The sequence below is a fragment of the Mixophyes fleayi genome, chromosome 10 (genome assembly GCF_038048845.1).
Source record: "Mixophyes fleayi isolate aMixFle1 chromosome 10, aMixFle1.hap1, whole genome shotgun sequence".
Classification (NCBI taxonomy): domain Eukaryota; kingdom Metazoa; phylum Chordata; class Amphibia; order Anura; family Limnodynastidae; genus Mixophyes; species Mixophyes fleayi.
Genome location: NC_134411.1, coordinates 101,383,583 through 101,405,998, shown reverse-complemented (window position 1 = coordinate 101,405,998; position 22,416 = coordinate 101,383,583). Strand labels below are relative to the sequence as shown.

Below are 22,416 nucleotides of genomic sequence, written 5' to 3'. Positions count from 1 at the left end.
TTAACCCCTTAGGATTGAGCTTGGCAAACTAAGGCTGGTTACCTACTGGCATTATGCAAATGCCAGTAATGCCGCATTGCAACCCAATCACTAACCAACGCTCGCACCTGTGGAAGGGGCAAATGTACATGCATTTACTAGCAGTAGTGGGTAAGGGGTCTTACGTTGTCTACAGAGCCATTGTTCCTGTCTCTTTCCCCCCCCCGACAATACTCTTGAAACGCTCCCCTGTTACTCTTATATATTTTAATTTTCTCCCAGTACAGAAGTTTGAGGGACATAACATTAAACTTAATGTTTTTATTTCAAGTTACCCATTAACCCCAGTGTCACTAGATCTACGCTGTACGCTGCATTTACTAATCCACCGTTTCCATATTAAGTAATACATTAAGTTATTGTACTTCAAACAATTACGGCATGAATTGACCAATACAATCCGTTTGGCTGCAGAAGGGGATTCATTTGCCATCCATAGTTTTGCAATTTCTTCCCTTGCTAAAAATAATTGTTCCCCGACAGCACTAATTGCTCATGTAGCCATAGGGAGAGCGGCTTAGACAATGCCTGGAACAGGCTCTCACTACACACAAAACCATTGTGTTTAATTTCACCCTGTGTGGCGATTGTAATCTACTTCCCTTGTGTTGAGTAACAATACCTCAAAACAGCAGTCTGTATTCTTCTCCTTCTTGTGCGCCAATACTTTCATTTCAATCTTTTCGACATTCACTATGGAGAGAAAGGGGGACATAATAACACCGTCATGAAGGAAGAAGGTTGCGTTTTGTACACAGTTCTTTGCATGCTTTAGATTTTAGTCTACTCTCTCTCTCAGACCAGAGGCGGCAGCAGGTTTAGGGAAAGTCCAATCTCGCATTTGTAGTCATATGGGAATATTCTATAATCCGTACGTTACTCAGGCTGCGGCGCAGTCACTCATTACAGATCAATCATTCATCAGGAATTTGCAGAGCGAGTGATCCTTGAGCAGCTGAAATGTTGGAGGACCCTTGTAGATGGGTGCAGGGCGGGGGGGGGGGGGGGGGGGGGGGTTTACACTCATTCTTTGTCTACATGTTTATTCAGGAGAACCCAGAATAGGAACGAGAGTCTTTTCTCTGCAGGTAAACACGGCTTCTGTGACAGGAAGAATGTGTGTAGACACAAACCGCTGTTGTTGGACACATAACTGCTCCCTATGACTGTACAGCAATAATAAGTGATAAACCTACACAGACCATACAAATATCTCAATACTATAGAACCAGAGTACAGGAAGTGGCTGGTTACTAATCACTGTGCGGATTCTATACTCATATTGTGTCTGGTTTATATCACAATCTGGGATACCACGGTGATACTGAAGTCAGACTGCCATTACAACTGAAGTTGCTCGTTCACACAGATGCCAGGGGGCGCGTGCCATCACCAGCGTGATGTACAGTCATCAGAAGTGTCACAGCCGATGAGGGGGCAGACAGAGGGTGACAACTTGTAAGGAGTAACAGGAGGGTAATGGATCATCAACGAACAGCAGAGTACAATTGTGGTGGCAGAATGTACTTGTTGTTCCTGGTCAGGGTTGGGGTGTTATCAGCACATGGCCCAGCAGAGTCCCCCCCAGCCGTACAACAAGTTGTGGTTACAGTGGAATAAGAGAACTGGAAAACCAATGACTGGTCTGAGGAATTGTGGATCCTGATGTTACACGACCAGCGCTGGGTGATTCCATGATCATCCTGCCACAGATCGGAGGTGGTGTAAGAGTGGTAGTGACAATAACAAACATCAGGACCCTTGAACATTCCTGTAACATCATGAACTTTCACCAATAATATAATGCTCAGTGCTCAATGCTACGGGGTTATAAAGACTTCTGGGCAGATTCCATTAATAGTGAAATCCCGATGGAACCTCGTGGGATGCTTCTGGCTACAATCTTCTCTCATGAGCAAAGGTTACTGTACTGTAATTGCCGGTACAGTGCTCACCATCATCTTGTGCTCGGTACCTACGGTGCTTTGCGCTTAATTGAATCTGCCCCATCGCCTGGTTCCATTTATATGATATAATAATGCCCAGAGCCAGGAATTAGTGTCTGCTACCTTATGTATCATGTGTTCCCTCACTGGGCAGAGCGATCTTCACCTTCTGTTTCATGTCGTTTGTTTGCATTGTGATCCTCTCAATGTACAACACTGTGATATGTCCCATCCCCCCCAGTAACTTGTTATCCTCATCCAGCACATGTAGTGGGAGGGATGAGGGTATTCAGGAGATCCCACACCAGCAAATGTACAACATGTGAAACACATTGCAGCAGACATGGGCCACAACGTGCTACAATGGGTTAAGTGAGCGACTGACTCGCCTCTAGCGGGCGGGGTCCTCCCGCATTTTGTTTGTTACCCTATTGGTTAATCACTGAACATTCACTTTGTTCCTCATTGTACAGTGAAATGGAATATGTTGGCACTATATAAAAGGTGAACGATGCTTCTAAAATATTTATGTGTGATATCCATTAAAGGAATACATTTATTACAATTTTTTTTTTTTTTTTTTTATATAAAACAAAGGATATTAATACTAAACCACGCGGTGGCTTTGGGCATATAGACCGGCACCATACTGAACAATGAAGACTATTTACAGTTATAAAAAAGTGCAAATCCATAGAGCAGATGGTCTGTGAAGAACCTTTATGTAAATCTGCACATGTGGAGGACTGAAGTTGGGAGGGATTGGGCCAATCAGGGAGAGCTAAGCGTAGTATAATGCATCTAGCTTCGCAGAGACGGGTTTAATTAAGATGAGCAGGGGTGGAGAAGGGGCATTTTGAGGCGTTGCCAATCACAAGCACACAATATTTTCCTCCCCACAAAAGGGTCAGATTTTTCCACTTACTCAGAGGTGGTGCAGAACCCCCCCCCCCCCCCCCCCCCCCCCCCCCCCCCCCCCCCACACCCATGCAACAGGCATTGCGCCAGCCAGCGCCCCTAACACGACAGGCATTGCGCCAGCCAGCGCCCCCTAACACGACAGGCATTGCGCCAGCCAGCGCCCCCTAACACGACAGGCATTGCGCCAGCCAGCGCCCCCTAACACGACAGGCATTGCGCCAGCCAGCGCCCCCTAACACGACAGGCATTGCGCCAGCCAGCGCCCCCTAACACGACAGGCATTGCGCCAGCCAGCGCCCCCTAACACGACAGGCATTGCGCCAGCCAGCGCCCCCCTAACACGACAGGCATTGCGCCATCCAGCGCCCCTAACACGACAGGCATTGCGCCAGCCAGCGCCCCTAACACGACAGGCATTGCGCCAGCCAGCGCCCCTAACACGACAGGCATTGCGCCAGCCAGGGCCCCTAACACGACAGGCATTGCGCCAGCCAGCGCCCCTAACACGACAGGCATTGCGCCAGCCAGCGCCCCTAACACGACAGGCATTGCGCCAGCCAGCGCCCCTAACACGACAGGCATTGCGCCAGCCAGCGCCCCTAACACGACAGGCATTGCGCCAGCCAGCGCCCCTAACACCAAGAAAAATACCAGCCTGTGACCCCACAGAATAATTCTGCACCCACTGCACCTGCCAGGGACAAATAAAATGACATTTACAGAAAGATGGCTCAGCTATCATTACCTCCCTCGCTCATATTACAAGTCCTGGTTATAGTGTCATCAGAGTTAGCCGTTGTGGTAGTGTTTAGCCACTAGGGGCACCGTTGTAATGGAAAACAATAAAAAGAAACACACAGCATGGGAAGGTGGGCTCGTGATTATACGGCTTTATTTTTTACTACTGAAAGGGACAATGCTAAAGCAGCCACGGGAATATGAGATAAACCGGAACTACAGCATAAGAAATAACAGATCCATCCCTAAAACTAAGCGGACCAAGCAAATACCTGCATACAGCAGCTACAGAAACCTTCACGTCAGCGAATGCTGATCAAAGGAAAATCCTTAGTGGGGGCACATGGCGTCCGCAGAGCGCACACAAAGTAAAACACTTCCATCTGCACTGGAGCCAGCAGTGATTCACACACAGAGTACAGCCAGATGTTACTCTTCAGATACAATCTACTTAAACATCGTCTAGACCTCTCACCGACAACAATCTTACAACATCTGCAGAGGGAAAGTCACTTTGTCATTTTGTAGAAGTCCGAGATATATGAGGAGGGTCCGCTAGAGGACAGGACAGGACTAATGGGAGGTGGTACATATAGAGCTCGCAGAAAACACGGCATCTTGTCCAAGTAAAAGCAAAATATTGTGCTTGGTCCTCTCTGAATGGAGCATTAGATAGGGGCTCTCAAATCCTCCCTGCAGTAAAGTATAATAAGCAGTGTGTGTATATGTATGTGTGTGTCTATGTATGTATGTATGTATGTATGTATGTATGTATGTATGTATGTATATGTATGTGTATATGTATGTGTATATGTGTGTGTATATGTGTGTGTATATGTGTGTGTATATGTGTGTGTATATGTGTGTGTATGTGTGTGTGTATGTGTGTGTATATGTGTGTGTATATGTGTGTGTATATGTGTGTGTATATGTGTGTGTATATGTGTGTGTATATGTGTGTGTATATGTGTGTGTATATGTGTGTGTATATGTGTGTGTATATGTGTGTGTATATGTGTGTGTATATGTGTGTGTATATGTGTGTGTATATGTGTGTGTATATGTGTGTGTATATGTGTGTGTATATGTGTGTGTATATGTGTGTGTATATGTGTGTGTATATGTGTGTGTATATGTGTGTGTATATGTGTGTGTGTGTGTGTGTGTGTGTGTGTGTGTATATGTGTGTGTACAGCCCTGCACACTGCTTACACAAGCACAATTTCCAAGGGACACACCTCAGTGAGCGCCAGACATCCTGTATCTGGTATCCAGCTGTGTTTTCTATGTTACAGTCCAGCTGGGATGACAGCATGTGATAAGATGCACAATACGCTTGTACCCAGAGGAAAGCTGCCGTGTACTGGGGATACGTGTACGAGCAGCTGCATGAACTACACAGTACATGTGACTCTCTTTCACCTCCCTGGGATGCGTAGAAACAGATGGGATACTGCACGTGGTTACCCACAAATATCTTGTAATTTAAATATAAATACATCAAAATAATATTAAACCCATTATTAATTGTATAGAAATAAGTGGCTTAATAGAAAGGACAATGGAGTGTGATTGCACAGCAAATTGTAACATTGAAGATCAACGTTCTGGAATGTTACAATATACATTGTTACACTGGATAAACTTGTACTACTGGCCAACCTATGGCCCTCCAGGTGTCCCAGCTATCAGCAGGCTGCCTACTGGTGAAGCATGCTGGGACTTGTAGTTTCACAACAACAGGGAGAGCCACAGGTTGGCCAGGCCTGCACTAGAGGATAAGTTGAACATTAAAACGGACTTGCTGGTACAGCCATATCATGTGCAGAACCAATAATCAGCCAATCAATTCATTAGGAACGAGCGACATTACCGCGTCACAAGACTGCAGTCTCTATTGGACCAGCGGACGTAATTACTCCGCGCTAACAAGCTTTGACCAGCTAAACTGTAGAATGAATTTCGAGGCTTATTTGTGGATTTGCATAAACTATGTTAAAGTTACAGTCACTGGAACCACATAATGTGCAAAGCCAAATTAATGATTAGAATTCCGACCAGGGACCTATCTGTGTGGAATTTGTATGTTTTTGTGTGTGTGATTGCCCTCCGGGTGCTCCAGTACCCTCCCACACTCTAAATACATGTGGGCAGCATGGTGGCTCAATGGTTAGCACTTCTGCCTCACAGTGCTGGGGTCATGAGTTCAATTCCTGACCATGGCCTTATATGTGTGGAGTTTGTATGTTCTCCCCGTGTTTGCATGGGTTTCCTCCGAGTGCTCCGGTTTCCTCCCACAGTCCAAAAACATACTGGTAGGTTAATTGGCTGCTATTAAAATTGACCCTGGTCTCTCGCTCCCTTTCTCTCTGTCTGTATATGTTAGGGAATTTAGACTGTAAGCCCCAATGGGGCAGGGACTGATGTGAGTGAGGTCTCTGTACAGCGCTGCGGAATTAGTAGCGCTATATAAATAAATGGTGATGATGATGATGATGATGAAGAGTCCTGACTGCAGTGTAAGAACCCTGCCTGCTATGTCCTCATTAATGGAGTCTCTGACAGGACGTATAACATTATACAGCTCCTCAACAGCTTTCCACAAATTTTTCATGATTTCACTGGGGACTGATGACAACATTCCTATAGACAGCTCCCTAACAGCTAGGAATAAAGCAGAAATAATAAATTCCTCTACTACTAAGGAAAATTTTAAAAAAATTAAATAAATAAAAAACAGTTTTAAGAACTCGAGATGTTAAAACAGAAGCTCTTCAAGCAAAGCACTCACCATATCCTTAGACTACTCAAACCTCTTTACTGTAAGAGCAGATAAGACACATGGGGTGATGAGGGCACATTTACTAAACAGAACGTAAACATGGATTAGATCCATTTCTTAGAGAGTAGCTATAATGAGAAGAGGACATTATAGGGTGATGGATTCCGGGAATTTATCTCAGTTTTTGGGGTCACAAAGTTGTTTCCCCCCCTTCCCCTGTGAGGTTAAATTGACAACTGACACACTGAACATGGTGCTTTGACTTACTCTGGGATCTACACAATTATAGGATAAACTTACTGTCACCGTAATACGGCATGAGTAGGGTCCACCTCTTAGGAAGAGTAGAACAATGCTTTATAAACACTGTATAATATTGTTTAGAACAACAATAACATCCACACTACTCTTGATGTAGACCAGGGAGGCAGTAGTACAGAAATACAGCGCGCCGCCCTATAGGACTAACGAGGATCGTATAGAAGACGTTGAAAAGTATCAGACACAGCATAGACAGGGCCCTGTACTGTACCCTCTTTATAATAGTGCTAGAGGCATGTTCTCAGAGCATCCTCTTCTGTCTCCCCCCTCTACCAATCCCTTCACTGGCTCCCCTTCCCCTACAGAATCCTGTTCAAGCTCCTCACTCTCACATACAAGGCCCTCGCCAACTCCACTGCTCCCTACATCTCCAACCTCATCTCTATTCACGCTCCATCCCGCCCTCTCCGATCTGCCAACGACCGTCGCCTCTCCTCCCTCTGATTACCTCCTCACACGCGCGAATCCAAGACTTCTCCCGCGCTGCCCCCCTCCACTGGAACAAGCTCCCTCCCTCCATCAGAACATCCCCTACTCTGTCCAGTTTCAAACGGGCTCTAAAAACCCACCTCTTTCTCAAAGCCTTCCAGTCTCCCACTTAACTTCCTACCTTTTCTGCCTCCCTCCCCTCTTCCCCCTCCCCTGAATCTGCCTCCGTTCCCCCTTCTCTCCCTCTCACCAGTGTCTCTCTGTCTGTCTACCCCTCCCCTTAGATTGTACGCTCCCTTGAGCAGGGCCATCTCTCCTCCTGTTTCCTGCACCTTTTACTCTGCTCTCCAGCTACCTTTCCCCCCACCCCTCTGGGGGTCTCCCCGTCATCCGTGCCCTTCCTCTTGGGCTCCGGCGCCTGCCGGTCTTCCCTCCCCCCTCTCTCTAGCTGTGCTCTGAGCTTACTGAGTTACTGTGCTTATTGTTTACTGTATTTTGCCGTCCCACCTTGTACTGTACTTGTTTGTCCCTGTACAGCGCTACGGACACTGAGTGGCGCCTTATAAATAAAAATAAAATAATAATCCCTGCAGCATAGTGTACTACATACTTAATGACTGCTTCCATGTAACTCATGTACAGTGTACAGAGAATTACCGCACGCGATTGCTGCAGACATCGAACATGACGCTAGGCAAAACTTGTCTAAAACAGTGTTTATACAGAACCATTCAATTAAGTCTTGGACAACCAGCATCCAAGTGTGTTTAATAGGTTTTGAGAAATTGTGTTAAACGCTTTAAAATAGCAGCCATGTGTAGAAGGCCTTATCGTATTGGTCTGGTTTCTGGCCATTCTCCTGGACCAGATGGGAGGGTGAAGGGAAAAGGGTATTTTTGGACATTTTCTTAATTAATCAGCCCCACCACAGTGACAAAAAGTCTTTACCAAAGTTTGTATTACAAATAGTCCCATGTGCCAGCGAACAGTCCTTGAACTCATAACACTACTTCCAGCATACGGAACAGACCAATGGCTACATAACAACCAAAATAAACACATAATGCCGCGTGTTTAATATCAATGGTATGTTTCCTGTTTAGATTGCAGAATACACACTGCACAGACTAACAACAGACCTCGTAGAATACACAGAATATCACAAATGCACATTCAGCTTAATCTTGGACAAATAACTAAACTTTGCTAAGAGGAAGCCACACGAACATATAAAAATAAGCATTTTCCAGCAGAAATTGGATGAGAACACATTTCTTCAATTGGAAGTGTTGGCTCTTAACTTCATACTTAGAAAATTGCTCATCAGGAAAAAAATAACTCATTGCTCTGAGTGATTTTTCCCACAAAAAAAAATAAAATATTTCTTAAGCATAAAAAAAACCCCAACCACAAAAGAACGCCACAAAACAAACAAAGCAGACGGCAGATGCGGCTATTCTGCAACTAATATTGGGCAATTGGCCTAAAATCACAACATGTGACCTGAAAACAAACTACAATGTAATGTGATAGAAATTGATCGGACCATTATCGGACATCCTGGTAAACGGGGCTGACATCTAACAGCACTAACAGGCCTCAGTGATGACACTCGGCCAGAGACACTAAACAGAAAGACCTTGTCCAATTTGGCCAGCGACCTGTGAGCCAACTGGACATTTATTCAGTCACTCAGCAGAATCAGCCTGAATTATTGTACAAAATACACACTCACGGTCCCCAGATAGTGGATAATTACTATCTATTGTACAAATCACCATTCATACTCTTGTGGCACAATAGTCATACATTACTAGCTATGAATGGCACAGGAGATCATTGTGGTGATGTACTTAAGTCCAACACGGAAAGGACTATTAAACCCAAAATATTCATGTTTATACAAAATAAAAGAATAATAAAAATACTGTATAGTCCTCTGGTATTTATAGGTTCCAAGTGGGGTCAATCAATTGGGTTATATATGAAAGAGGTTTTCTGTTCACATTCCTAGGTCATTTTAGATCTAATGGGGGCGTGATATAAGATGTAACAAACAACATGTTTAAGATCTTTTACACATAAAACTGTATTTTATATATATATATATATATATATATATATATATATATATATATGCCCGCTAGCCCTTCACTGATTATGTGGCTACAGGCGGGTCCTGCTGCCAGGGTATGACCGTGAATCTCTCACAAAGGTAAAAAGACCGCAGCTTGGTTATCGAGAGCAGTACAGTAAAAGTCTGACTCATATCGCATGCAAGGCAAGAACCTGTGTATTTGGTCACCTATCTGTTATTTTTGACCAATGGTCAATCACTGCACAACTGGTAGGATAGCACGTTGATCATCTACTATAATTTGGATGTTCAGCACAGAGTGTAAATGACAGGGGTACGCTTAGGTTTGTTCAATAAAAGCACAGTGGTCAGCATTGCTGCCTCACAGTGCTGGGTTCACAAGACTCTGATCAGTTCCTGATCTGTGAGGGTTTCCTCCAGGGGCTCAGGTTACCTTCCAAACTCCCCAAATTATTCTTGTACGTTAAAATCCCTTCTGTCTGACATGGACCACGATATGTGTGGTAGGGGATTTACAGTCCTGGCCAAAAGTTTTGAGAATGACACAAGTATTGGTTTTTATAAAGTTTGCTGATTCAGTGTTTTTAGACCTTTTTGTCAGATGTTACTATGTTATACTGAAGTAACATTACAATCGTTTCATAAGTGTCAAAGGCTTTTACTGACAATTACATTAAGTTTATGCAAAGAGTCAATATTTGCAGTTGACCCTTCTTTTTGAAGACTTCTGCAATTCGCTCTGGCAGCTGTCAATCAACTTCTAGGCCACATACTGACTGATGGCCGCCCATTCTTGCCTAATCAGTGCTTGGAGATTGTCAGAATTTGTTGGGTTTTTGTTTGTCCACCCAGCTCTTGTGGATTGACCACAAGTTCTCAATGGGACAAAGGTCTGAGGAGTTTCCTGGACCCACAAGTTTAGATGTTTTGATCCCCAAGCCATTTAGTTATCCCTTTTGCCTTATGGCAAGGTGCTCCATCATGCTGAGAAACGTATTGTTCATCACCAAACTAGCAGCAATATCCTTTGCCTGTGAAGCCCTTTTTGTGCAAAGCAATGATGACTGCACATATTTCCTTGCAGATAACCATGGTTAATAGAGGAAGAACAATACTTTCAAGCACCATACTCCTATTAAAGGTTCCAGTCTGTTATTCTAACTAAATCAGCATAACAGAGTGATCTCCAGCCTTGTCCTCATCAACACTCTCACCTGTGTTAAGGAGAGAATCACTGACCTGATGTCAGCTGGTCCTTTTGTAGCAGGGCTGAAATGCAGTGGAAATGTTTCTTTAGGGATAAAGTTAATCGTCATTGCAAAGAGGGACTTTGAAATTAATTGCAATTTATCTGATCACTTCATAATATTCTGGAGTATATGCAAATTGTGAAAAATAATATTTGTATCATTCTCAAAACTTTTGGCCATGACTGTACACTGTAAACTCCAATGGGACAGGAACTAACGTGAATGATAAATATTATCTGTACAGCGCTCCGTTATATAAATAAAACACACAATGTTGAGCTCTGCTCTGAAGCTGGTTCACATAAGCGTTGCTTCTGCTCACTACCACTCCAACAGTGAAAGTGTTAAACACATGCACGCAGCAGATTAAGAGAGTGGGGAGATAGGCAGCAGCTGTCGGGGCAGCATGCCTTAGCTTGAAAGTGTAATCCATGATAACATATCACAGTATAGAGATCAGGTAACAGGCCTTGTAATCTAACGCAAAGAAGTTTGTGCACTCAACAGTTTGGGAAACTTTAAAGAAGAATGAGAAAGGAATTATGGACATATATGATATATGGAGACACCAAAAGTTGCTCTCATTACCAGGGCCATCTTAACAACATTATGGGCCCCAGGGCAAAGCAGTGCACCGGGGCCCCTATATATAGATATATAGATGTATACAGATATAGATAAAGATAGAGATAGATGTACTTGCTCAGTGACCCTTGAAGGTTTTTTTTTCTTTGCAGGTTATTTTCTTTTGCAGGATTATTTATTCTCATTAAGAGCCGTGCCTTTGGGGCACCCTTGCCCGTGGGGCCCCGGGCAGCTGCCCATCGTGCCCAATGGAAAAGATGGCCCTGCTCATTACCCTTTTCTACAATACAATGTTTCTAATAGACATGTATGTGGATTCTCTGTACTATATGCGGATGTCACTGCTGGAGTCCAGCTGTCAATCAAAGCCTGAGGGTCCTGTACAGGGATTGAATATCTTAACAGCTGAAATCCTACATATATTACTCAGATTTACCAACCTTATTGAGAAAAGACACAGCCTATTCAATTTCTATTAATCACGCCCTTAATATACAAACACACCTTTGTATATTTAGGGGGTTTAAAGAACCTCATGCCAACTTTTAACATCCAATTATTCTGAATAAAGTAAAGACATTACCATCTTTTAAGTGAAAAACAACCCAGAAGGGACAAAGTCCCCTAAAAAGACAGCAGTTATGATGGAGGATTTGAGGGTAATTTGAGAGTTGCATTAATCTCCCTGTATGCTGCAGAAAATCTTATTCCTGGAACCTATCCACCAGATTGTCACACAAATACTCACATTATGTTTAGGAGATTCCATATGTGTTGCCACTAACATCAGCACCAGATATTAATTTGCTACAGTGCGCGTAAACTTGCAACAACACAAGTTTTATTGTTAACAGGTTACATTGGCGGTACATGGAGTTTGTTAAAACTGCAGATGGGATTGAAACAAAGATCAGAGACATCTTTTCATCAATGTTTTGACCAGTGTTCATGTTGGGCTCATGCTGCAAAGAGCACAGCACAGAGCAAACTGCAGGCAGGTGGGATACTGTCTGGGACTACGTACCATGAAACCAATGCCAGCACTGTCTCAGCAACAAGTGACGGGATCAATGGTAGATTTGGCCACAAACGTGAGCAGTTAAACTGAACGAGATCGAGTCCCTAAGCAACAGGATCAATTCTGAAGACGCTGGAGTCACATGGTGTGGTCAAAGGTCACAAAAGCCTATAGCAACCATCTTCCAACCATTTACCAATATGCCTAGAATGATCTAATTATCGGGCATTAAGGTCGTTTTGGGACGACGAGTTCTGCAATATCAAATCAATTACCTAACATCGCAGTCTGTGGCCAGTACACAGTTATTAAAGCAAAGCACTTCAAACACATGTAGCAGGTAAACTGCATATAAAAATCAATCTCTACAATGTTCAACATTGATAAGGAAGATGTAATCATATAGGCAATTACAGAGTGCCTGAGGAAAGAGACGGAGGAATACCGGAGGTAAGAAAACAAATTACAAAACGCACCAATAGAAACATTACAAAGTTTAAACCACACGAATATAAAGCTGAGGCGTCATGTTATGTATGTTATGGATAATGTCAGCATGACTGATTCATCATAGCTAAGCCCAGCATGTCTATGTAACATCTAATATAACAAATACAAAGTGAAGGTGTTCTTGTACAGCCAACATGGCCGATATAAAGACCCATTAAAGCCTCCTGCTTACCCTCACACTTACCTCAGATTTGATCTGATGACCAGTCATTCAGCCGGACTACTCTATCCTGTGTGGGTCTGAGAAAACAATTCTAGCGTCATCTATACAATGACTATCTCTCGGCAATGTTTGGCCTCCTGTGTAGTGATAGTGCCTAGTCAGCTTGCTGTGGGTAGCAGGCACTGCTGTGTCACCTGTTCCCTTCTCTTAAGGTGGCTCAGTGGTTAGCACTTCTGCCTCACAGCACTGGGGTCATAAGTTCGATTCCCAGCCATGGCCTTATCTGTGAGGAGTTTGTATGTTCTCCCCGTGTTTGCGCGAGTTTCCTCCAGGTGCTCCGGTTTCCTCCCACACTTCAAAAACATACTGGTAGGTGAATTGGCTGCTATCAAATTGACCTTATTCTCTCTCAATCTGTCTGTGTTTGTACGTTAAGGAATTTGGACTGTAAGCTCCAATGGGGCAGGGACTGATGTGAGAGTTCTCTGTACAGCGCTGCGGAATTAGCAGCGCTATATAAAGAGCCGATGATGACATTGACTACTAGCTGCCCTTTCCCAATGACTGCATTTCGTAGAAGGTACAGAGTCAGAAATCTACTACTGGGACTCGCACGTGTTTCTACAAATTGGGCTCTATTAAATACAAACACTCAATTGGCGTTTAGTCTACAGAATATTGTACTCAGTCACTTTATCACTTATTTCAGATTATGTTTTTTGCTTAGTTCACGTTAAAAATACAAATACAGACAGTCAGTCGCCACTTATAAAGTTTTACCGTATTCCATCCTACTGATAAATAATAATCTGACTACAGCAACTGCTTTAGTGGATCTTATACAGCTACATCATACCTTTGCATGTTAAACATATGTACATTAAATCTCTGCTTGGATAATATATACTCCGTAGTAAAATCTCAGCATCTGTTGCCTGGGAGCTGCCTTGAAGTGCGGTGTGTGCTGAGAGATAAAAGAAAGAATATGCTCGGTGTACAGAATCCACAGCGTGTAAAGAGATTATTTCCTCACCTTTGGAGTGCTTTCCGGAAGGCCGCTTGGGTAACGAATCTTCTATGGAATGTGCTGATATGTGTAGTGCATTTGCTAAGCTGTTACCGACGCTGCTTATAGGGGTCTCCGTTCTGGGAGTCAGCTGTGACACAGAGTAGATACATAATATGACAAACTAATTATGTCAACTTACAGGAAAAACAACTTTGCTTTGCTGTAAACATGGTTAATGTTGTTCATTGTGCTGCCAACCATTGTTTGTCGAGAGCAGGGGAAGTTACAAGAAGGATATTAAGCTTATGTTTTCTGTCTGGATATAAAAATAATAAAAATGACAATTTTAAAGATGCAGCCATAATAACAGCAATTTGTGATGCTACAAAATGTACTTCATCTTATAGCATGTTGGTGCTATGTAACCACCACAGTCTTTGCCATTTGATACCCCGACACAGAGAAACCACTTGCTCCATACAGGTGTTAAAGAGGCGATTCTTCACAAGATCCAATGGCTTGTTTTCCTACAGGAGCACAGATTTAATCTTTTATCTATGCACAAGGTGGTGTCTGCATACAGTTATATCCAGGGGCTGTTTAGGTTTAAGGGTGACGTGTTTTAACATGAAGGAAAATTGAATTGTTTTATGCTCCAACAATTGCTCTAATGCTCATTATAAGCAGGATCTTGTAGAAACATAAGCAACAGTGTATATTGATTAAAATTAAATACTTGGAATAAGTACTTTTTTTAAACAGTCATTTCCAATTATATCTTAATACTACATACAGTAAACTCAACAGTCAACCACAGAATGTCAATACGCGTATGTAGATGGATTAAACATCACAGTTAGCTAAATTCTGTATAAGACTGAGCTGTCATATCGGAGAGGAGCAGATTTTCTCCATACCAGGACAAGAGAGCACAAGCTTATACCTGCAGCACACTCTCCAATGCTATGTATAGTAGGCCAGGCCTGACTGCCACAATCAGTGGATTTTCCTTACAGACCTCGGGCAGTGTACTGCTTTGATTCATTACAGCCTCTTCTTTCAACAAGGTCATAAAGCCACACGACTGACCACAGACCGTGACAATCAAACTACAATGTACAGATCATTATGCAGCACAATAAGAAAGCTGACAGGTTAATTTAAAGCACTATTCACTTGAGAAAAAAAAATGTAGGAAACTACACAAGTTGACTAAAGCTTTATAGCCAGTCTCTATATACCTCATTCAGTATAAATGAAAGTGTAACTGATGCACACACGGTGGAGGCAGCAACAATATTCTTGTAAAAGCAAGCTATGAATTCTTTGGGAACTAGGGATATCACTGAGGTGTCCTAATGAAATGAGGCTGATATTGGGCAGCCCACATTATGGCTGCCTCGACTGTATGGAGGGTCAAATGCACTTTGAAAAAAAAACAATAACCACATTTATTTTCATTTATGCAGTTATTACTGCAGCCTGTGTTAGAAAATGAGGATGTAAATATTTGTCATCCTGACTGCTTGTTGTTTTTTTTTCTAAAAATCACATTAAAAACCTCAGCTAGTCATAAACAAACTGTGCATACACATAATAAAACACCCCCCTACTAATGAGGGGGACGCTGTTTTTATGAAAAACTTGCAAACTTAACACGTGGTACAAATGGAACGTTTCCAAATCCCTCGTTCAGTGAGCAGCGCAAAGTGATACTTTGTATCCACACAGGGAGGAAACATTGTAACACTAGGAGATGAGTGACAGCTGGTACCTTGGGGCAGCCCTTGCTGCTGGTGACAGGGTGCCGGCCCTGGATGTGGGACAGCTCTTTCCTGAGCAGCTGCTTCTGGTGGAAGCTGAAGGCCGGGTGGATGGTGGCCATGGTGAAGAGCAGCAGGAACTCGTCCCCGGTGCGGCCGTCGTTCAGCTGCAGGCCCAGGTTGTTGATGATGGAGTCCATGTGGGTGAGCGTCCGGCACAGGACCCCCGCAGCCTCCCGGTTGTCAGAGGCCAGCAGCGCCAGGGAGACCAGCAGCTTGCTCCGCACCACCTCGTCCGTCAGGTTGGTGAGGCTGCCCAGGTCGGCCGGGTTGTTGGCCTTGATCTCGGAGTCCCGCAGCGAGTGGTAGTCCTTGCGGGCCAGGTCCTCCAGGCAGGAGCCCAGGAAGCGCAGCTCCAGCGGGATACACAGGTCCAGTAGGCCGCACAGGAACTCGATCCTCTGGGAGGAGGTGAGCTCGGAGAACCAGCGGTACACGCCGTCCCTCTGCAGGGGGCAGCGCTGCTTCTCCACCATGGTGCCCCGGGGGGAGATAACGGGACACACCCGGCAGATCCCTGCTCCCTGGGATACACGTAGACACCGCCTCCCGGCCTGGCTCTGCCCGCCTCCTCCGCACCTCCCTCCCTCCGGGGGTCTCTCAGCGAGGCCGGGCAGACTCCTGCAGCATCCTCCGGGCCGGTCAGCTGCCACCTGGGGGAGAGAAGAGACGGATCAGACGGGAGCTGACACGTGGAGATGTCACTATCCCGGCACACACAAGTGTCAGTAACCCCAGGAACAACATCCAATGCTCCCTACCCACTGCCATAGGGGACATAACTCATGTTACAGCCCCCCAATATGACTGAGCAATGCCATAAACATGGGGCAGTATGCCCTAAGCAGCTGGGATGCTCTAAAAAAAGTACCCCCCCCTCTGTCTTTTTCACATTGTATTTTCTTCAACTATAATGGATTAATTGGGGAATTTTTATTATAAAAGCAAAACAGTCTGCAATAATAAACAAACAAAAGTGCTCATCTTGATTAAAGTTATTTAAACCAACACTAAGGGGCATATTTAATTGTCGGCGGGATTGCCTAAAATCCTGCGGTCCGCGCACAATTACTGTTATTACGGTAATCGGGCGCGGAAAAAACGTTAATACGGTAATTTTCTGACTGGATTTCAGCTCGCAGCTCCCTGAGCCGCGAGCTGAAATCCAGCTAATAGTTTTTCCGCGGCGCGGAAAACAAACATTTGAATATACCCCTAAGTTTGTTCAGAGTTCTCCCCAGAAAAATATGCCAGCCAGGTGGGTGCAGTTGTAATACTTTGCAATAATATTGAAAAATGTTGGAGGTTATTGCCCACACCTGACAGCAGGGTAGGGCTGGCAAATTTTAGCTCAGGTGGCAAGACTTGACTATAGCAGCCTATTAGGAACATTTTAAAAGGAAAAAAAAATGCAGTCCAGTGACCCAGCTCAACGTAAGCCTCTATGAGAGCAGCCAGGAAGACAGATGCCCTCCTGCCAGGACTGGTCAAACTGGTGGTCAATGGACTAACACACACAGCGGACTGTAGTGCTCACATAGTGCCTGATCTAATAGGGGAAACAATGGTTTATTCTATTATATTAGGACTCTGTTGGGCTCCAAGAGACGGGTGGTCAGTAAAAACAGCCGGGTGGAGCACCCGGGAAATATGTGCTGGAGAGAACACTGGTAATATTAGTAATAATATAGTATTTTGTGTTGATCAGTGGTAAGAATTCACAAATAAATCCATTTTGATTCCATGATGTAATAAAATGATTATTAACCTTTATAGGGCGCCACATGAGGTCTGCGGTATAGAGGCAAACAACAAGACAGTAGATGGTATAACAGTACAACTCTCAGCACAGCTACTGGGGTACAAGGGGTATTATTCAGGACAGGCTAAAACATGTGCCCATTAGTGTGGGTGCAACTAACAGGACTGGCGCCACTGAAAGAGCTGCGAAGACCATGGAGGAGTGGAGTCAGTGGGCACAAAGTCAATCATCATCATTTATTAATTTATATATCATCACTAATTCCGCTGTCAAAAGAAAGTAAAAAGAAAAAAAAACAAAAAACTGGTGGGGAGGGGGTTGAATACTTTTTATAGCCAGTATTAAAAAAGAGCAAAGTTGAGGAAAAATGAAGCAATACTCGAATTGCATAGCAGAACAGGTAGTTTAGCAGAGGTACAACTACATGCCAGGTAGCTATGGCATTTAAAAATCTAATGTTGGCTCTGAATGATTAGGAATAATGGCGCCTATATGTTGCACAATTTAGTCTGATCTCTTCTAGTATAAAATGAAGGGATATTGCACAGAAATGTAGAACTATATTACAATGTAATATGCATTACTGCAGTGTTACCTAACCAAACCCAGCCCTCAGGTAGCCCTAACAGTGCATGTTTTCCATATCTCCCTGCTGGAGCACAGGTGTATTCATTACTGAGTGATACAATGTAACAGATCCACATGTGGTATAATTATATCACCCGTGACCTGGAAAACCTGCACTGTTAGGAGTACATGGGGACTAGGTTTGGGAAACACTGCATTAATGTAATATACAGTAGGTTACTACAACATTCATTTAGCCATTGTATTATCTTGTGAACCTAATACATGATAAATATGATGTAATACATTTTCTGAAAATATGTACATTGATATCTTTTCTAGAGTCTGGCTTTCGTAATATAAATCCTGCGGAATTAGCGGCGCTATATAAATTAAATGATGAGGATGTGTACGTCTCGCAAATAAAGCAGTTTGGTGTCCCCTTCCTAAAGACATTTCTTTTACACACTGCTTATCTTTAGTTGACATTTGCATGACCTTTCCAGATAGACTTCCCCAGGAATGTGCATTGGAACCATTTCAGCAGGCTCCCAGGACATCCAGCCCTTCCAGATGATGACCACGTGAGCACATGTACAAGATGAAGTGCAAGTGTGTGCCCTTCTCTGCTGGCATGTTTACACTGCGCTGTAATTGATGTATGACACTGCATGGCCTCAATGTCACATTCCTGAGTGCTAAGAAATAACTAATCAATGAAAGGATAATCCCATTTATTGTACTTATATGTACAAGGAAGATTCAGCACAGTATCACATTTCCGCATCAATCAAACATTAGTACATAGCAATACACGCCTACTCTTTATAGTGGACATATAATACAAGACCTAACATTTTTCATTTAAATCCATTAACACCTTTAAGTAAACCTATCCCTAATTTCAAGGTAATGTAATTGTGACATTTATGACAAATCTCAAACTAGTAATCTAGCACAGCATTAAACAGATTAATGAGACACATAGGAAACCAGAATGCCCATTGCTCTGCAGGAGGTCGACTAGAGGAAGTACCAGCAAACACTGTGTCAGTACAGTGTACCATGGACAAAAGGGAAGAAGATCCACCAAGCAGAAATATATATATATATATATATATATATATATATATATATATATATATATACATATACACACACGGTCTAGTTCTGCATAGCCACTCTGACCGATCTGCGACTACGAAATACGCAGCACCTACGATGCACCTCTTTCTATCACAGCCACCATTAACATTTTCAGCAATTTGTGCTACAGTAGCTCTTCTGTGGGACTGGACCAGAAAGTCTGGCCTACACTCCCCACGAGCCTGGGGTGTCATTGACCCTATTATATTATATACTATTCCCTAATGTATGTAATTCTAAAATCTGTAATCACTTTGCTGTTAGTGTAGTATAACACAGCCACAGTATGTTTATAAGGTCACATCCCTTACATACTGTACCTATAGCTGTATGTTGTATATAGTATTAGATATGTATGCTTCATGTAAGTGTTGTATGTGTGTACATTATGTCTGCAATCAATTATTTGTATACTTACATGTCTTTACTTTGACAATTATATATTGGTATTATACATTTTCTATGTATACTATACAGTATATTATACATTCCCTATTGCTGTATATAATATATATTCTATAGTATATTAAAGATTATGTATTGGATTATAGCATAGATAGAATGCATTCCTGAGCATATTAGACTTTAAATGTTATTTATTTTGTTTTTATTATACATTACTGTGTTTACTATTTTGTATTATACATAATGTGTATTACACATACTATTACATATTTATTATGCTGACCATAAAAGATACTGCATAACATATTATAGAATTATAAAGTACATATTATACTTTGCAGTCTGTACGATACTATATAATATTTAGTACATGTTCATTTACATTGCTGAGTATTATGTTATGTATACTGTTATATGGTTCATATGACATTATACATTTCTGCGCATACAATACTGTATATTGCACAGAATCTGTGCACACACGGTTGAGAAGTGTCCCATACAGAATGCCGTAGACATTGCTACGCGCAGTATAACGCAGGGCTTAACCTTTTTCTTTAGAAGCTAGGAGCCAGGCGAAACATTTTGGAGCCATGCAAGTTTTATAACATTTTTCTACAGTATCAGCTAATAAATAGCAAACAGTACACATAGCAACATCCCCTTTACAAGCGGCTCACCCCACTTACAAACATTACACCCTCACCCCACTTAATCCACATAACCCTTCTCCATCCAACCACCCTTGGTTTTTCAACTTGCTCCTCAAACCCATTCACTCCTCTCAGCATTTCTCCATTCCATTGCACGCCCCCTCCATCACTATATCATCCTGTCCCAATAATCTCCCATTGATTATAATCATAATAATTAAGCTGTCATCTAGTCATCATTAACCCCAATCCTCTATCATTAACCCATCCATTGTGCGTCATCATTAAGGATCCCTCATTAACCTGCCATCCTATCATAAAGTATCTCCTTTATTAGTAACCTCACCCACTAACGCAGCAGCGCTCAGAAGACAAACGTTAGGCACCGTGGCTTAATTTGTAGGCCCATTGGGCCTGGCACCTGGGATATGTCTAGCCCTGGTGCACTACACACCGTACTATAGACATAACTGGTCGCAGGACAATGTACTGTAGATACAGTTGCCCGTGGCGCCTTGTACCCTGTATAGTAGACAGTTGCCCTCTGGACCATGTTTACAGTACCACACACGGTACAGTAGACAAGGCTGTCCCCAGCACCATAGACGCGGCTAACCTGGACCACGCGCACCGTAGAGGCGGCTGCCCACGCGCACCGTAGAGGCGGCTGCCCACACGCACCGTAACTTAGAATTCTAGCGCCTGGGGCGAGAAAGACAAATGCCGCCCCCCTAGCCCTCAATTTTAACCAAATAAACCTAAAACATTACTAAATTGCGCCCCACTTCCGTGTTGCGCCCTGGGCGGTCGCCCCTATCGCACAGCCCTAGTTACCGTAGACGCGGCTGCCCCCACGCACTATAAACCTATTACACATTACTGAGGACATTGCTATCTATGAAGCACACACAGCTGCCCCTCACACCCGGGGTGTAGGACATGTGCAGACAGGTAGATTACACCTATTCCAGGGGCGGGGCTTATCGTGACACCCATTTCTTCTCTTCAATACCTGTCACAATAAGCCCCGCCCCTCGCCGGGTGAGAGGAGCACTCTCCGGGCGGTTTCCCCGCCCCCACTGTCAGGACGAGGCACAAACACGAAAACAACAAACCCCGAGTAAGGAAAGTGGTCCCCGGGTACCCGTCGTCCTGGCTCCTCGCTGACTCCGGGGCCCCGGTGCTGACGGTAACGGAAGTTCTGTGACTCTCGCGCAGAAACCGTTACAAGTCAACGGCTCGCCCTCCGCACTCTACGCCGGCGCAGGCGATTGGCTGGCTTCTGGGGTAGCACCGCCCACATCGTGAATGTTACGCGCCTGATTGGCGGTCGAGGACTGTCAATCTCAATACCTCTGTCTACTAGAGTCAAGGGGGAGAAGCGCTGTCGTGGATGGCCAAGTAAACCTGTCAATCACAGGAGGAGTGATCAGTGACGTCCCCGCCCATATAGTGACGTCCTCAGGAGATGGAGGCTGCTCAAATAAGAGTGGGGGTGGGGCCTGGAGGAGATCAGTCCATTGTGTAATGAGGGTGATGCTGTCACCTGTGTATCCTGGCAACCTGTGGTCCAGCTGTACTAGTCCCAGCATGCACTGCGGCTCTCCAGCTGTTAGAGTACTAGTCCCAGCATGCACTGCGGCTGTCCAGCTGTTAGAGTACTAGTCCCAGCATGCACTGCGGCTCTCCAGCTGTTAGAGTACTAGTCCCAGCATGCACTGCGGCTCTCCAGCTGTACTAGTCCCAGCATGCACTGCGGCTCTCCAGCTGTACTAGTCCCAGCATGCACTGCGGCTCTCCAGCTGTACTAGTCCCAGCATGCACTGCGGCTCTCCAGCTGTACTAGTCCCAGCATGCACTGCGGCTCTCCAGCTGTACTAGTCCCAGCATGCACTGCGGCTCTCCAGCTGTTAGAGTACTAGTCCCAGCATGCACTGCGGCTCTCCAGCTGTTAGAGTACTAGTCCCAGCATGCACTGCGGCTCTCCAGCTGTTAGAGTACTAGTCCCAGCATGCACTGCGGCTCTCCAGCTGTTAGAGTACTAGTCCCAGCATGCACTGCGGCTCTCCAGCTGTTAGAGTACTAGTCCCAGCATGCACTGCGGCTCTCCAGCTGTTAGAGTACTAGTCCCAGCATGCACTGCGGCTCTCCAGCTGTTAGAGTACTAGTCCCAGCATGCACTGTGGCTCCAGCTGTTAGAGTACTGGGCTCTCCCCCCGAAAGATCTAGGGGGGGCTGTGAGGCCCTGAGG

At 44.1% G+C, this 22,416-nt stretch overlaps 1 protein-coding gene across 6 annotated transcripts in view; it reads right to left on the bottom strand.

The window, feature by feature from the left end:
* The window catches only part of ZCCHC14 (zinc finger CCHC-type containing 14), a 92,363-nt gene that overhangs the window by 10,823 nt on the left and 59,124 nt on the right, over positions 1 to 22,416 (bottom strand). For 2 of the 6 annotated variants that reach the window (XM_075189306.1, XM_075189311.1), the window contains exons 1-4: positions 21,281 to 21,418; positions 15,584 to 16,285; positions 13,657 to 13,957; positions 662 to 732 (exon numbers count right to left, since the gene is read on the bottom strand). In XM_075189306.1, coding sequence (XP_075045407.1) covers positions 662 to 732; positions 13,657 to 13,957; positions 15,584 to 16,108 — 897 coding nt within the window. In that variant the 5' untranslated portion in view covers positions 16,109 to 16,285; positions 21,281 to 21,418. Of the gene's footprint in view, positions 1 to 661; positions 733 to 13,656; positions 13,958 to 15,583; positions 16,286 to 21,280; positions 21,419 to 22,416 lie in introns of those variants that run through there. The other 4 variants (XM_075189312.1, XM_075189313.1, XM_075189307.1 and 1 more) reach the window with 3 other exon arrangements.